The 13,581-nt window shown below is 38.5% G+C and overlaps 1 protein-coding gene across 17 annotated transcripts in view; it reads right to left on the bottom strand.

The window, feature by feature from the left end:
• The window catches only part of EPB41L2 (erythrocyte membrane protein band 4.1 like 2), a 198,467-nt gene that overhangs the window by 62,490 nt on the left and 122,396 nt on the right, over positions 1 to 13,581 (bottom strand). For all 17 annotated transcript variants that reach the window (XM_036903807.2, XM_036903809.2, XM_036903795.2 and 14 more), the window contains exon 5: positions 2,171 to 2,213. In XM_036903807.2, the coding sequence (XP_036759702.2) occupies positions 2,171 to 2,213 (43 nt within the window). The remainder of the gene's footprint in view (positions 1 to 2,170; positions 2,214 to 13,581) is intronic.

Here is a 13,581-nt window from a genome sequence, read left to right as displayed (position 1 = left end):
TTGTGCTCAAAGTTCATAGTATTTCTAAATATAAACAAAAACATGTGCATGCCATTTCATTCTATACATATTTGAAGCCCTCATGATTGTCTTAATTTATAGGCTTGGAGAAGATTTTATTCACTCCCATTCTCTTGTTCAGTGTGTCATTTTGTCCTTCTCTCACCATCAGAACCCTAGCTTCTCTCACTCAAAAGCCACTTATTAAATGACTACTATGAACACACACACACACTTTTGCTGGATTTGGGCTCAGAACATCACTAATCTACCATAAAGTCAATCCTGCTGAATTCAAGAAACAGATTTCAGTTCTGCGTTGCACATTTAAAATATCATAATGGCATCCAGTGATGTTTCTGGGTCTAGAGCACTAAGCTGAGTGTGAATATGCACTTCTTCAAGGTGACTGCTAACCCATAACTAAGGAGAGAGAGTCATCACAGAATTATCCCTTAATGGATCCTTATTTTCTGTTTTCCAGATATTAACACGAGCACAGGCTTACCTGGCTATAGCTACAGGGATAAGTTTCTAATAGAATACTTATAGCACCAAAAATGCTAAGCTCTGAGTTATCTATTACTGTATTTTTTACCTACCTATATATAAATTGATCTAGCTATGGACTGTTTATATATTAATCATGGGCAAGCTTATTCCATACAGCTTCTTCCATAATTAAAACTAAATTCATCTACGTCTAATTACTCCTTTTCTTTTTCCTCTTTTCTGTCATGAAGCAAACACAAATGGATGAAACAGCAAGATAATAAATGCAGGGAGCAAGGGGCATAAGGGAGAGAGGGAGAAGGATGCTGGAAAGCCAGGGTAACAGTCAAAAGACAGGGTGACCAACCATCCCAGTTTGCGTGGAACTGTTCCAGCCTCGGCTCTAAACCCCTCTGTCCCTTAATCGTGGGCAAATCAGGACAGTCACCCTAAATCAAAGATGGAAACAAAGAAAGATAAAGATTTCCTCTATGAGGAGAAGAAATGGAAAAAATAAGGTATATGCTAAGAAAAATGAGATGCAAAGAATTAATAGGAAAACTACCAAAAAGGGTGACCATTTGAGAAAGAAAGAAAACAAATGTACAGAAACTAAAATGAGAAAGGAGGAAGGGGGTAAGGAACAGAAGGGAAAAGTACAGATTTGCTCCAGGATGTTGACCTTGGAAATAACAAATAAGTAGGGAAATGAAACTAACAGTACAAAAAATCTTCCACAGGCTGGCACACAGGCAAGTCGCTTCTCCTTGAGCAGCTCTGAGGCCCACAGTCTAGAAGAGCTGACAGAATTCTGTTCTAAAAATTCTAGCTGTTCACGGCTCCCCACCATTCCTGCTTCAGTCATTCACAGACCCTGAAATCAACTGACTATATATCCACATCCCTAGGAGAGATTTTTCTGTGGTGACAACATTTTTCAGTGTAGAAATCACAAACCAGACATAGGCAAGGTAACCTGCAGGGTCAGAACCTTCTGAAGGAGCTGGAGCTGGGGAGGGTGGGACCCATAGTCACTGGGGGAGGCTACAATGGGAGCAGATGGGGAAATGGAAGAAAGGGCCAAGCAGGACTAACAACCCAGATGCGAAGGACACAGGAAGCAGCCTTAGACTGTGGAAGAGGAGAAGCAAAGGCAATGACCGCAGAGGACTGAAAAGACTGGTCTGCACGCTCTTCTGCCCAGACCCTCACTGCAGCACACCGAGGAACACTGCATCTATATGCCTCTGGGCTACGCACATTAATTAAGCTAATTATGTGCTTCCAAAGTGAGGTAGACAAAGCAACAGTAACAGGTTACCTATAGTAAAATTCACATAAAAAGTGAAAGTTACAGGAAAGCAGCTTCTTATTCTTTCCCCTAGAGAAAAAATGTCAGGTACCACTTCACAGTGGTATATACTGCAAGGGAGTATTTAAGACTAGGAGTCTAGAACCTCTTGACCGACAGAGGAGTCCCCAAGCGATACACAAAATAATGTCACGATTCAACAAAAATACTGCTAGTACTTTAACTTCTGTATGATATAACAGAAAACAGAGCCGATCACTTATCACTCTCTCATTTTGCTAGTCTACATTCCTTTGATTTTTGTCAAAGATAGAAATGGAAGTAAAGATGAACTTAATTTCACAATATGATTATTTATATACTCACTTCGCAGTTGTCTCTTGATTTCTTTTGAGGGATCTAGCCAATTCTGCAAGAGGAGAAAAAAAAAGGTTAATTAACCCATAAGAAATATTCCAGAGCCGCAAATTAAACAATTCACAGTTCACATACTTAAGTGTAAACATTTTAATTAAGTCTTATTCAAAGTAGGTTTCACCTATGAGCAGTCCACTGGGCTAAGTATTGATTTGCTTTTTAGTGAATACTAAAAGACTTTTAAGATGGGTCCCTTGGGTCTCATTTTCTTGGCTCTGGCATCAAACATTTATCCAAATGATGAGACATAATATATCTACAAGATAGTCTTTATTCTATAGTAGAACTGCCAGCAAACAGCCCCTGTGGACACTGAAATGAGAGCTCAGTCAAGGACAGTAATTGTCTCTTACTCATGAAAGATAAAATGTGAATTGAAAACTATTGTTTAAAAGCATATACACCCCAAATCAAATGCAATTTGTTGGTCAAAGGGATAAAGAGGCAAAAAATCTCAATCACAATGTAAATTAGCCATGGGGATGAAAGTACAGCATAGAGAATAGTCAACATAATTCTGAAATATCTTTTCTACACTGTCAGATAGTAACTACACTGTGAATTGGGATTTTTAAAAAAGTATATATACCCCAATCAAACACAATTATCTCAAATCCTAAAGCCAGCTCCTCCTCCTGACAATTGTACAATGCCGTGAAGAGTGCTGTCAGATTAGAGCTGCTATTTTCCTTCCTGGTCTTCATGTAACATCCTTTCTAAACTTTATTCCCAGTTGGAAGTCAGGGTTATAAGGAACTCCTTTTCACTTTCCCTTACTTCTCCCCTTTGAGAAAATTAACATACAAAGGTTCTAAGAAACCACTATAATATCTTAAATCAAAAAAAGACCAAATTTGAACGACTTAGGTTCATATCACCTAAGGACATTAAGTATATGTCTCTACACAGGCAAAAGACTCATCAAAATACATACATTTTGTTTGCTGGTTTATAGTTTTTTAATAAGTCTCCCACCTTATCTCCAATTATTATTAAAGTTCACCTTACTTTATCTTTACTAACACAAGAGAACAAGTACATTTTTTGAAATATAATAACATGATTGAAATTATTGGCTTTGCAATAAATAAGATTTATTCAGTCTAAAAGTATTCCAAATAATGTAATAGAGCATCTGTACTTAAACAGAATTTTATTCAGATATATAAAGTAAACAATTAAAATGCTTATTGTTATGTAGCAAATACTAACCTACTGTTTCAATAATGCATGGAGCTGATACAGCAGAACATTAACTTCTACTATTAAGAAGTAATAACAGGATGCTTTGAAAGCAAAGCGTCACGGACCCCTGCAGGTTTTACTACACTGTTCACAGCTTGCACGCAGGACAGCAGAGATCCAAGGTGTGCATGGCTCTGCTCTAACACTGGTTATATTCAAACCTCTTGACAAAGAACTGCCAGAGCTTCATCTAGTTTCCTCTTACTGGATTCCCAGCTGTACAGCCCACTGATGTGAAGGGCCAGCAGTACCCTCTAATGGTACCTCCGGTGCTATGCTAGGGAGCAGCTCTAATTCTCCCCTTAGAAAAGAGCCCAGCATTCAGCCTCCATGCCCCGCAGCTGCTGTCCCACACAACAGCTGCCTCACAAACGGCCAGCTATGGTGAGTGCACAAGAATGAGAAAAACACCTCATTCACTCTTTAGCCAAATGGGAGAAGCTGGGGAAGAGGCGAAGGAGGGTCAAATGTGTTGACACTTCATCCAAGGAACTAACAACCACAGCAAGACCTGAATCAGAGATAACTGGTGCCAAACTGAAAGGGAAAAAGAAAAAAAATAATAATAACCCCAGAACGTTAACACAGGGAAAGAAGAGAGTGGAGGGGAAACTGTTGGTCTTAAAGACTCAAACAGAAGCTTCCACATCTCCAGTTTCATTATGTCTGCTACAGAAGAGAAAAAGATGACTCTCTGTTCTAGAAGATGGCGGAAACAACATCATCTTCTGTGACCCCAAGGAATAATCCTGTGTCACATGCATTTGGCATCTTTCATTTTCAACCAAAACACCAACCCCTTGTACAAAGTGCCTGACAGTTTCTGCCCAGCACAGAGAGAATCAGTAGAGCTCTACTGACCAAACAGTACGAGTGACAAGTTTCTGTGCACCAGACAGCCAAATGCAGACTCAGTGTCATTCCTGCGCTATTTTCCACAACGGTGCCAGTCAGAATATTAAGACTGAAGTGGTTTCTTATCTGTATTTCAGATCCCTATCCAATGACTAAGCAGGCAGTTTACCTAATATGATCACACAGCAGCTGCAGAAATAACTCCTTCCATTCACCTACCTCGTGTTCCCTTTGCCAACCACACACACTTCCACACTGTGAGTTCCAATCCCACCAAGGAGTAGGGGTCTTCCCTCTCCCCAAGAGAACAACTTTGCAAGGGTCAGGGCATGCCCTGTTACCTGTCTCTTCTACAGCAGTTGGCAGTTTTAGGCACCCACCAAGCACTAAATCCGCACCTGGTGACTGATGTCAGCCCAGGCCGTGGTCATCTTAAAAGACCACAGGTTATATTAGTTTTATGCTATTCTTTTAATAATTAGCTCCAATGAGTACTTAAGAGTATAAATGGGATATAATTTTATTGCCTAGGGTCATAAATTCATAAGTAAAAAACAAAACTTAACAATGTAACTTTAAAAAGAAATATGTCTATTATGCTCAGTCGATTACAAGTAAGTAGACAAAAAACTGTTTACAAACAATAAAAATGAATGTCTTGGTTTTGACACTTAAGGAGTACTGAGTGATCAAGAAGAGATGAAAAAAGATGGAAAAGAGAATGACATAATGGACATGACTATGTGCATGTGTGCAAACACTATGACAAAGAGCATAATTACCTTTTTTTTTTTTAAGATTTGGCTGTCACAGATACAGTTTGGAATGCATGGAGTTAAATTCTGGCTTTCCACCAACTCGGTGACCTTGAGCTCATTCCCTGACTTCTTTAAGACTCGATTTCCTCAATTGTAGGATGAGGATCATAACATCTAATTCATAGGGTAGTTATTTTCAACCATTCATTCAAATACTTCCTGAAGAGGAAGTACACATGCAAAGTACTTTACCCAGTGCCTGTAATAAATGGCTTTTATTGCAATGATAAATTAGCCTGTCATCCTTTGGTATATATCCCTTCTTCACCTAATTTTATATTTCTAGAAGTGATATGTTACATATATTAAATAAGTTAAAATTTATATGAATATTCCCACCCACAAAAAGTTTGTAAATCAGACTCTGGGTTCACAAAATACAGTCACTATATTCACAGGTCAGATGAAAGAAAAAACCCCTTTTCCTTAGAGGAAGCCATCTGCCAATGTCAGGCCTTTTTACAAAGTTGCCCTACTGTAGTGAAGATTCCTCCTAGAAACGCAGACAAGATAAACAGCACAATCCCTCCTTACGAAAATAATTACTAGTGTGACTAGTCCAAGTGCTTCTATGTACATATTAAAGTATTATCTAGCTCAGCTTTTCTAAATTTTGCCTGTTGATAAGGATCCATCTGGCAAATCTGTTAAAAGGACAGGCTTACCCATCACCCACCTGAAACATTCTCCAAGGAAGGAGCTTCAGAATCTAAGTGAGAGTTCCAGGTAATTCATGATCAGGTAAATTGAAGTTTTCTGTGTTCCCCAAACTTTAAGGTATAAGCAACAATGCAAACTTAAAAAGAGCTAAAATACATACTGGATTTCTATAAAATTTATCTTGGTTTTTAGAAATAAAAGTATTTTTCCAGTTAATATTTAAAGGTATGGACATTCATTCATTCAATTTGGTATCCTTCCTACCCCAACTCTGTACCCAAAGTATGAACTCAGCAAATACTTTTGAATGAACATTAGGTAAATAAGAAATTACAACTTTACACGTAATCCTACCAGAGGTTTCCAACAGAAGTAAAAATTAAAATGTGGTCCTAGAATATATAAACACCTTAGAATATGAAATCTGGAATCTATCAATCATTTAGGGGAAAAAATGTCACATCTTTATTTTCACTAACTTCTAACTGAAATTAAGTATTACAATCAAGAAGAAAAACCTGGTTAATATCAGCAGTATGGTTAGCTTTGTCACTTGTAGGAATCAAAAATATTTCCCTATCACATAACAAGTTATTGCAGATCTTAAAGAAAGTACATTCACGCTAATTGGTATTTTGAATCACAGTAAAGAGTAGATACTGATGATTACCTTATCCTAAATTTTTAAATTATTATCTTGAGAATGTTATTATTTATTGGCTTCCTTTATAGGCCTGTGTACTTTGTTATAGTTACACATTTAAAATACCATTCTGAGAAGCAGCCCACAGAGTTCACCAGATTGCCAAAGGCATACATGGCACAAGAAAAGCTTAAAAAAAAAAAAAACCAACTTATAAGGTAACAGAACTGTTTTAACTATATAGCAAACAGCTGTACATATATTTTTTTTGTTTGTTTATTTGTTTATGTTGAAGTCCTTCTGTCAGTTAATTAGATAAGCTTCTTAATCCTACTCTCGTATCTACTACAAATCTGAGGGTGAAAACAATCTTGGTCAACCAAGTCTTCTGGCATTTCCTTACATTTTCCATACTGGTTCTCAGAAAAGGTGTCAAAGAGGATTCTCAATTATCCTCCAATAATAGAAACATCCAGAACAAAATGAAAGCTTGATAATGAATCATATTTATATTCACAGGATGGCGTGTAACAAAAAACCTCAGATACTACCTGGTCCAAATTTCCATGCAGAATGGGGATGGCCCAAGTCCTACCTAAGTGGCCATGAGTCCTGGAGCACTTCTGGAGCCACCAGCCACCTGCGGCTATTAGGGTCCCCTCCTCCCATGGCTTTTGTGACATTACAAACTCCTATAATTCTCTCTTCTGCCTCAAAAGAACATTTTATGCCCAAGACCAGTGCTTCTGAAACCTTAAAGCTTTACATGAATTACTTGAAAGTCTAGTCAAAATGCAGATTACAATCAGTAAAGCTAGGTTGAGGACCTGGAATTCTTCATTTCTAACAAGCTTCTAGCTGGTGTCAATGCTGCTGGCCCTTGGCCCACCCTTTGAGGAGTGTAGCCCTAGATTTTCTTATATAGAAATTCCTTGTCTTTTCCTGAAGGTTGAATGTAGAAAAACATTTTTCAAGTCCTTTAACAGGCTTATCAGGTAGCCGCCCAGCCCACCCTAGCTAAATATTCTAATTGCTGACAGCCTCCTGCAGAAAGCCTGGCAGGTCACTGCTGCCACATTCCCACATTTTCTGAACGCCCCATCACACTAAACAGCTGTATCAAATAATGTCAAGATCCATAGTCTTTTTATTCCACAAAAGTGCTAACCACGGTCACCTGACCACAAGGAGCAGCCAGGGCCACCAACTGACAGCACCTACCAGCAGTCCAAGCTGCAGCCCTGTTGCAGGCCGCCGACCCCAGACCCAGGTAACAACTCAAGATACAGTCATGACATCTATCATCTAGTTCCTTTCCCCAAAAAAATCCATCTCACCTAACTCCCCTCCAGACTAGAGGCTAAGATCCCAGAATTAGAAGTTCTCTAAATGCTTAGCCATACCTTCCTCAGTCACTTTGGTACTTGTTAATTCAGCCAGGTAAGAAATATTAAATTCAGCCCAACCCACCAAATATTACAAGTACACAAGTAATTCTGTCTAAAATCTGCATTTTCCCTTAAAAATTTATAGCACTGAAACAGATCCCTTTTATTACACATTCACCTAAATTAGGTCTAATAGAACACTACCATAATGTTGGTGTTAGCAGAAACGTTACAGGCTTTCTGTATTACAGTGAAATATTCACTGTGCATCTGGGAGAACATGATTCAACTCATATGTTTGTGGTATTATAAGGTGTAAGTGGACTGAATACAGAATTGTATTAAATAATAGTTTATATATGACAAACTAATATTTGAGTTTTTAGTTCTAGTTTCTGGGGGTAAATGGTCTGGTTATCAGGCAAATACTTTAATCAATTTTCATAAAGTTAGTTGTGGATATCAACTACACTTCTAGCAATCTCCTCTTTAAATATGGCTTGAAGCATAATGATATTATAATCCCTGGGCCAGATGCCAAACTCTTATTAACATCAAAAACTCAAGACAATATATTTCCCTTTAAAAGAAGCCAAAACCCTTAATGATGGTTCCATTTAGATATGAATGCAAGAACTATATGGACTTGGAATTCTATATATAAAAAAGTAACAAGTTGTTTGACTCTACATATTTTTAATGACATTTTCCATAGTCAAATTTACATAAGTTCTCAACAGACATTAAAAAGTTCAAACACTAATAATGACAGATTTTCATACTCAGAGTGAACTGAAAGGCTTCCAACTCAAAGTCTCAACCATGAGAGACATAGTACTATATCAAAATAAAAAGAAACTTTAGATTTTCTCTCCACGGAAAGTTTTCACACAAATATCCATGACTTTACCTCACCTTCACTTTATAACAAATTGAAATAAGTGTCTGAAACTTCTACAAACATGGTAATACTCAGCATGAAAAAGTAGCTTAAATTCATATAGCCTATTAGTATCTTTTTATTTATTTATTTATTTATTTATTTATTTATTAGTATCTTTTTGAAACTGCATAGGTTTCAAAAATAGGACTAATTAAGCTCAGTTGGGTGCAATAGGAATAATTTTCTTTGGAAAAAAATAAGACACCATAAAAATCTACATTGGAAAGATAAGAGTTGTTTTGCCTAGATTTCTTGAGGCCTTGATTTTGTCTACATAAGTAAAAAGGAATAAAAAATTATACAGTATGAAAGTTATGAAAGCAAACCAAATTGTATATAAAAAATTAAATTTACTATCAATTACACCTGAGTGTTCATTTTCTGAAAAGTTATATTTCAAAAGAATACCCCACTGTTTATTCTCCCAGGGTTCTATAGTTAAAGCCCAGACAACAAAGTGTTATTTAATTTTGTGGACATTTTCACCTTGCATTTTATAAAAGGAACTACAAAGTAAAATAAGGAATCATGAGGTCCTTATTTAGCATCAGCATTGCTTATCAATGAGAAACCCATGGAGAACCCCTCCAAACGTAACCTCATCTTAATATTCTCTGCCTTGATGACCTTAGCCTCCCCTTGGTTTCAGCATTTTCATGACTGGATGCCCAGCTCAGTCTTGTCATCACCACAGAGCTCTCCGCCTCGTTAGGATTCATCATCCTCCTCACATGCAATCATTTCATCTCCTTCCATTCATTCTACCCATTCATGCCCACCCATTCATTCTACCCATTCATGCCTGCTCTTCAATTTCTTTGGACATCCATCCCTTGACCCCGGCCATTTTTTCCCAGCCTATCAACCCATAACCCATACAGTTATGCTCCTTCCTATGAATAGTCAGCTTGGGTACCATCTCATCACTATCTCTAGTTCGCTCAACCTTTTTTGTTCTCTTAACCACAATGACCATAGCTCACTGGGAACCCCTTTAACACTTCATTAGCAAAATGAAAATTAGATTCCACTCTGCCCCCTAAGCCCCAACGTCTGCTCCTACTTCAAAGTCTCCAACAAGCTCCCCAGGCACCCATGCCTGGAAACATGGATCTCACCCTCAACCCCGCCCTCACCGTCAGACCTCAGAGTTGAAGAGACATCACCCACTCGGTATCTGTCTTTTCATCTTCACCCCTCAAGTCACTACCCTAGTTTCCATCACGTCTGGACTGAACAACTGACCTTCCTGCCTCCAGATTCAGTCCCCTAAAATCTCTCTCCACACCAGGAACAGGATACTTCTCCTGAAATGAAAATCTGACCACGTCACTTCTTATTTAAAATCCTTCACATCAAGATAAAAATCTAGATTCCTTAGCACAGGACACAAGGCCTTCCAAACAATGATCTTTGCCTAGCCTTCCTATAATCTCTGTCAGCACCTCCCACTAAGCCATCTTAAATTAACCCATGATGTAAGTTAAAACATTGTGCTTGCTGATAAAACACAGCTTCCAGAAAAATCTCCAACTCCTTCTAACTTCCCCATTGCTCACAGGTCCCTCCTGTACAGGCCGTGGAGCTGCCACACCCCCCAGCCCAGTCAAACTGCCTGCATTTCCTGGTGCACACCAGGACCATTCACGGACAGTGAGCTGCCATCATGGAGCCATTACCTTTCTCCTAGGCAAATGTCCCTTCCCTCCACATATCCAGAATATTGGTTACTTCTCAATTTTTACAACAGAATGTTAATATTAAACCATTAATATTTCCAAAATTTACAGATCTGCCTTTATAACAACAATACAAAATATTCATACCACAGGGCCTTGTCAGGTAGTAAAACTTAGAAGTGTCTATCTAATCAGTAACAAATGTTCAGCTGGTATTTAGGACAAGGTATGTTAAGTTCTGCCATGGAACTCAGATTACTAGAAGCCTATATACTTGGTAATATGAACCTGACTGCTATGGTCTGAAGGTTTATGTCCTCCTAAAATTCTTATGTTGAAATCCTAATACCCAATAATCCTAATACCCAATGTGATGGTGTTAAGAAGTGGGGCTTCTGAGGGGTAAATGAAGATGAAGCCCTCATGATTGGAATTAGTGCCCTTCTGAGAGAGGCTCCAGAGAACTCCCTCATCCCCTCATGTGTGGACACAGTGAGAAGGCAGTGTCTGTGAACCAGGAGGCAGGTCCTCACCAGATACTGAATATGTCAGAGCCCTAATCTTGGACTTTCCAGCCTCCACAAATGCAATGAATTTCTGTTGTTTATAAACCTTTGGTATTTTGGTATAGAAGTCCAAATAGGCTAAGAAATTGACCAAAAAGTTAAGAATCTATTTCTGCTCCAAGACATGTGAGAGATATGACATATCTCACCTGGTAACACAACTAACTATAGCATTCTTCAATATCCGTTATGTAAACAGTGATAGCACTATTTTTTTAATAAGATATCATTGATATACAATCTTATGAAGGTTTCACATGAACACTGTGGTTATTACATTCACATCTATTATCAAGTCCCCCCCACACACACCCCATTGCAGTCACTGTCCATCAGGATAGTAAGATGCTATAAAGTCACTACTTGTCTTCTCTGTGCTATACTGCCTTCCCCGTGCCTCCCCCTACATTATGTGTGCTGATCATAATGCCCCTTAATCCCTTTCTCCCTCCCTCCCCACCCACACTCCCTAAACCCTCCCCTTTGGTAACGGCTAGTCCCTTCTTGGAGTCTGTGAGTCTGCTGCTATTTTGTTCCTTCAGTTTTGCTTTGTTGTTACACTTCACAAATGAGGGAAATCATTTGGTACTTGTCTTTCTCCACCTGGCTTATTTCACTGAGCATAATACCATCTAGCTCCATCCATGTTGTTGAAAATGGTAGGATTTGTTTTCTTTCTTATGGCTGAATAATATTCCATTGTGTATATGTACCACATCTTCTTTATCCATTGATAGCACTATTTTTTAACCGGGAAGGGAGGAATCATGGCATACACAGTGAGCACAAGTACCAGGGTGTGTGTGTGTGTATGTGTGTGTGTGAGAGAGAGAGAGATTACGTGTGAACAATGAGGGCAGAAGAGAAATAAGATTTCTAGTTGGAAATTCATCTCCCAGGTGGTTCTCACAAAAAGGAAGAAGTCCCTTTTGAGGAGCATGGGCATGGACTCCTGAGAATCACCATCAGTAAATCAGGTCATCTCTTAAATTTATTGACACAATTTATTATAGAAACAACAACTGGGATGTTTAACAATGTAGGGGATATAATAAAACCCATACTGGGAACCCAGCCCACAACACCCTTCAATGCCCCATACATGAAGTCTTGCAAGATGACTTTCAGAATTTGGTAAGATGAAAAATTCCTCTAAGAGATGACATTCTTCTAGTTTTCTAGTTATGAATTTGGTAAGATGAAAAATTCCTCTAAGAGATGACATTCTTCTAGTTTTCTAGTTATGATAGCTATAAAATAGTATACCCATTTTTACCTTAACTGACAGGAAATTTAGAATTGTTGCATTTTCTTTTCCTCCTCCTTTGCCTGGTTTTGAACCTTACCTTCAACTTCAGCTTTTTTTCCGTAAGTGACCTTGGGTGTATTTTTTAACTTCTCAAAATCTCAACTTTCTACATCTCTCAAGTTTGGATGATAACACCTTTTAGGGCCATTCTCAGAACTATATGATAATACATGTAAAGTGCTTAGAATGCTGCCTCTTGCATTGTAAGAATTCCAGAATGATTAGTTGTTAATAGTCATGCCTATTTTATTTGTAATATTTTTATGATAAAAGCCACCTCAGATTCTTCTAAAAAGAAGTAAGTTAAAATAAGCATGCCTGACTACAGGCCTCAATTGATAAATACGATGATCCCATCAGGAAATGAAACCACTCCACTACTTTGCACTGTTGAGGTAGATTCCACCTGGAGTATTTGTTCAATGCTAGCTGCCATTCTTTAAAGCATATCAAAAATTCATTTATTGATTTACTTGTCCTTCCAAAAGTTGTTGTCTGACCTACATTTCAACATGTCTGAAACTAAAGTCCTGATATACCCTGCCATGCCCCAGATGGGTCCTCCCCACCTTCCTCACTGAATGGCACCTCCACCCATCCAGAAGCCCAGGCCTTAGTCCTTGTGTTTGTCATCCCTTACACCCAGTCAATCATCATATTGAGTCTCCCTCCTTTCTGAACCTTTCTTAGATTGTTTGCTTGTCTACTTTCACTACCATAACCTCAACTGAGGCCACTTTTGTGCTTTGGGTGATCTGTCCTGTTCAAGTTCCTCTCATTCCAGTTTCTCTACCAACAAAAGTGACAATTTTAAAGTAAAACTGGCTATCACACATCACTGCTTCAGCCCATCCATGAGTTATCATTTTTCTTGGGAGTAAGTAAATCTCCCAAGCCTTAATATTTAGCCTAGATGACCCTGAATGACCTGACCTCTACCCTCTTCTCCCAGCCTAATGTCATCCTTCCCCTTCTGACCACACTTGACAATTTTCAAGCAGCCTCCTATTCCTGCCTCAGAGCCCTATATATCCCCTCACCCAGCCAAAAGCCACTCATACTTTAGGTTTCTGCAGTAGCATCATTCTCTCCTAAGAAATCTTCCCCATTAGTACCATGAATCTTTCCCATAAAGCAGTAATCAAAATTCAGTAACTCTAATTCCAACTTTTTACTGTCTCTTCAAACAGAATGTTAAGTGGGGACATCCGTGAAGGCAGGGTCTTTATTATATCCCCAATGTAGGGGATATAA

This window comes from Manis pentadactyla, chromosome 12, assembly GCF_030020395.1.
Source record: "Manis pentadactyla isolate mManPen7 chromosome 12, mManPen7.hap1, whole genome shotgun sequence".
In the NCBI taxonomy this organism is placed as follows: Eukaryota; Metazoa; Chordata; class Mammalia; order Pholidota; family Manidae; genus Manis; species Manis pentadactyla.
The sequence above is the reverse complement of the archived record's forward strand: the minus strand, read 5'-3'. Positions and strand labels throughout refer to the sequence as shown.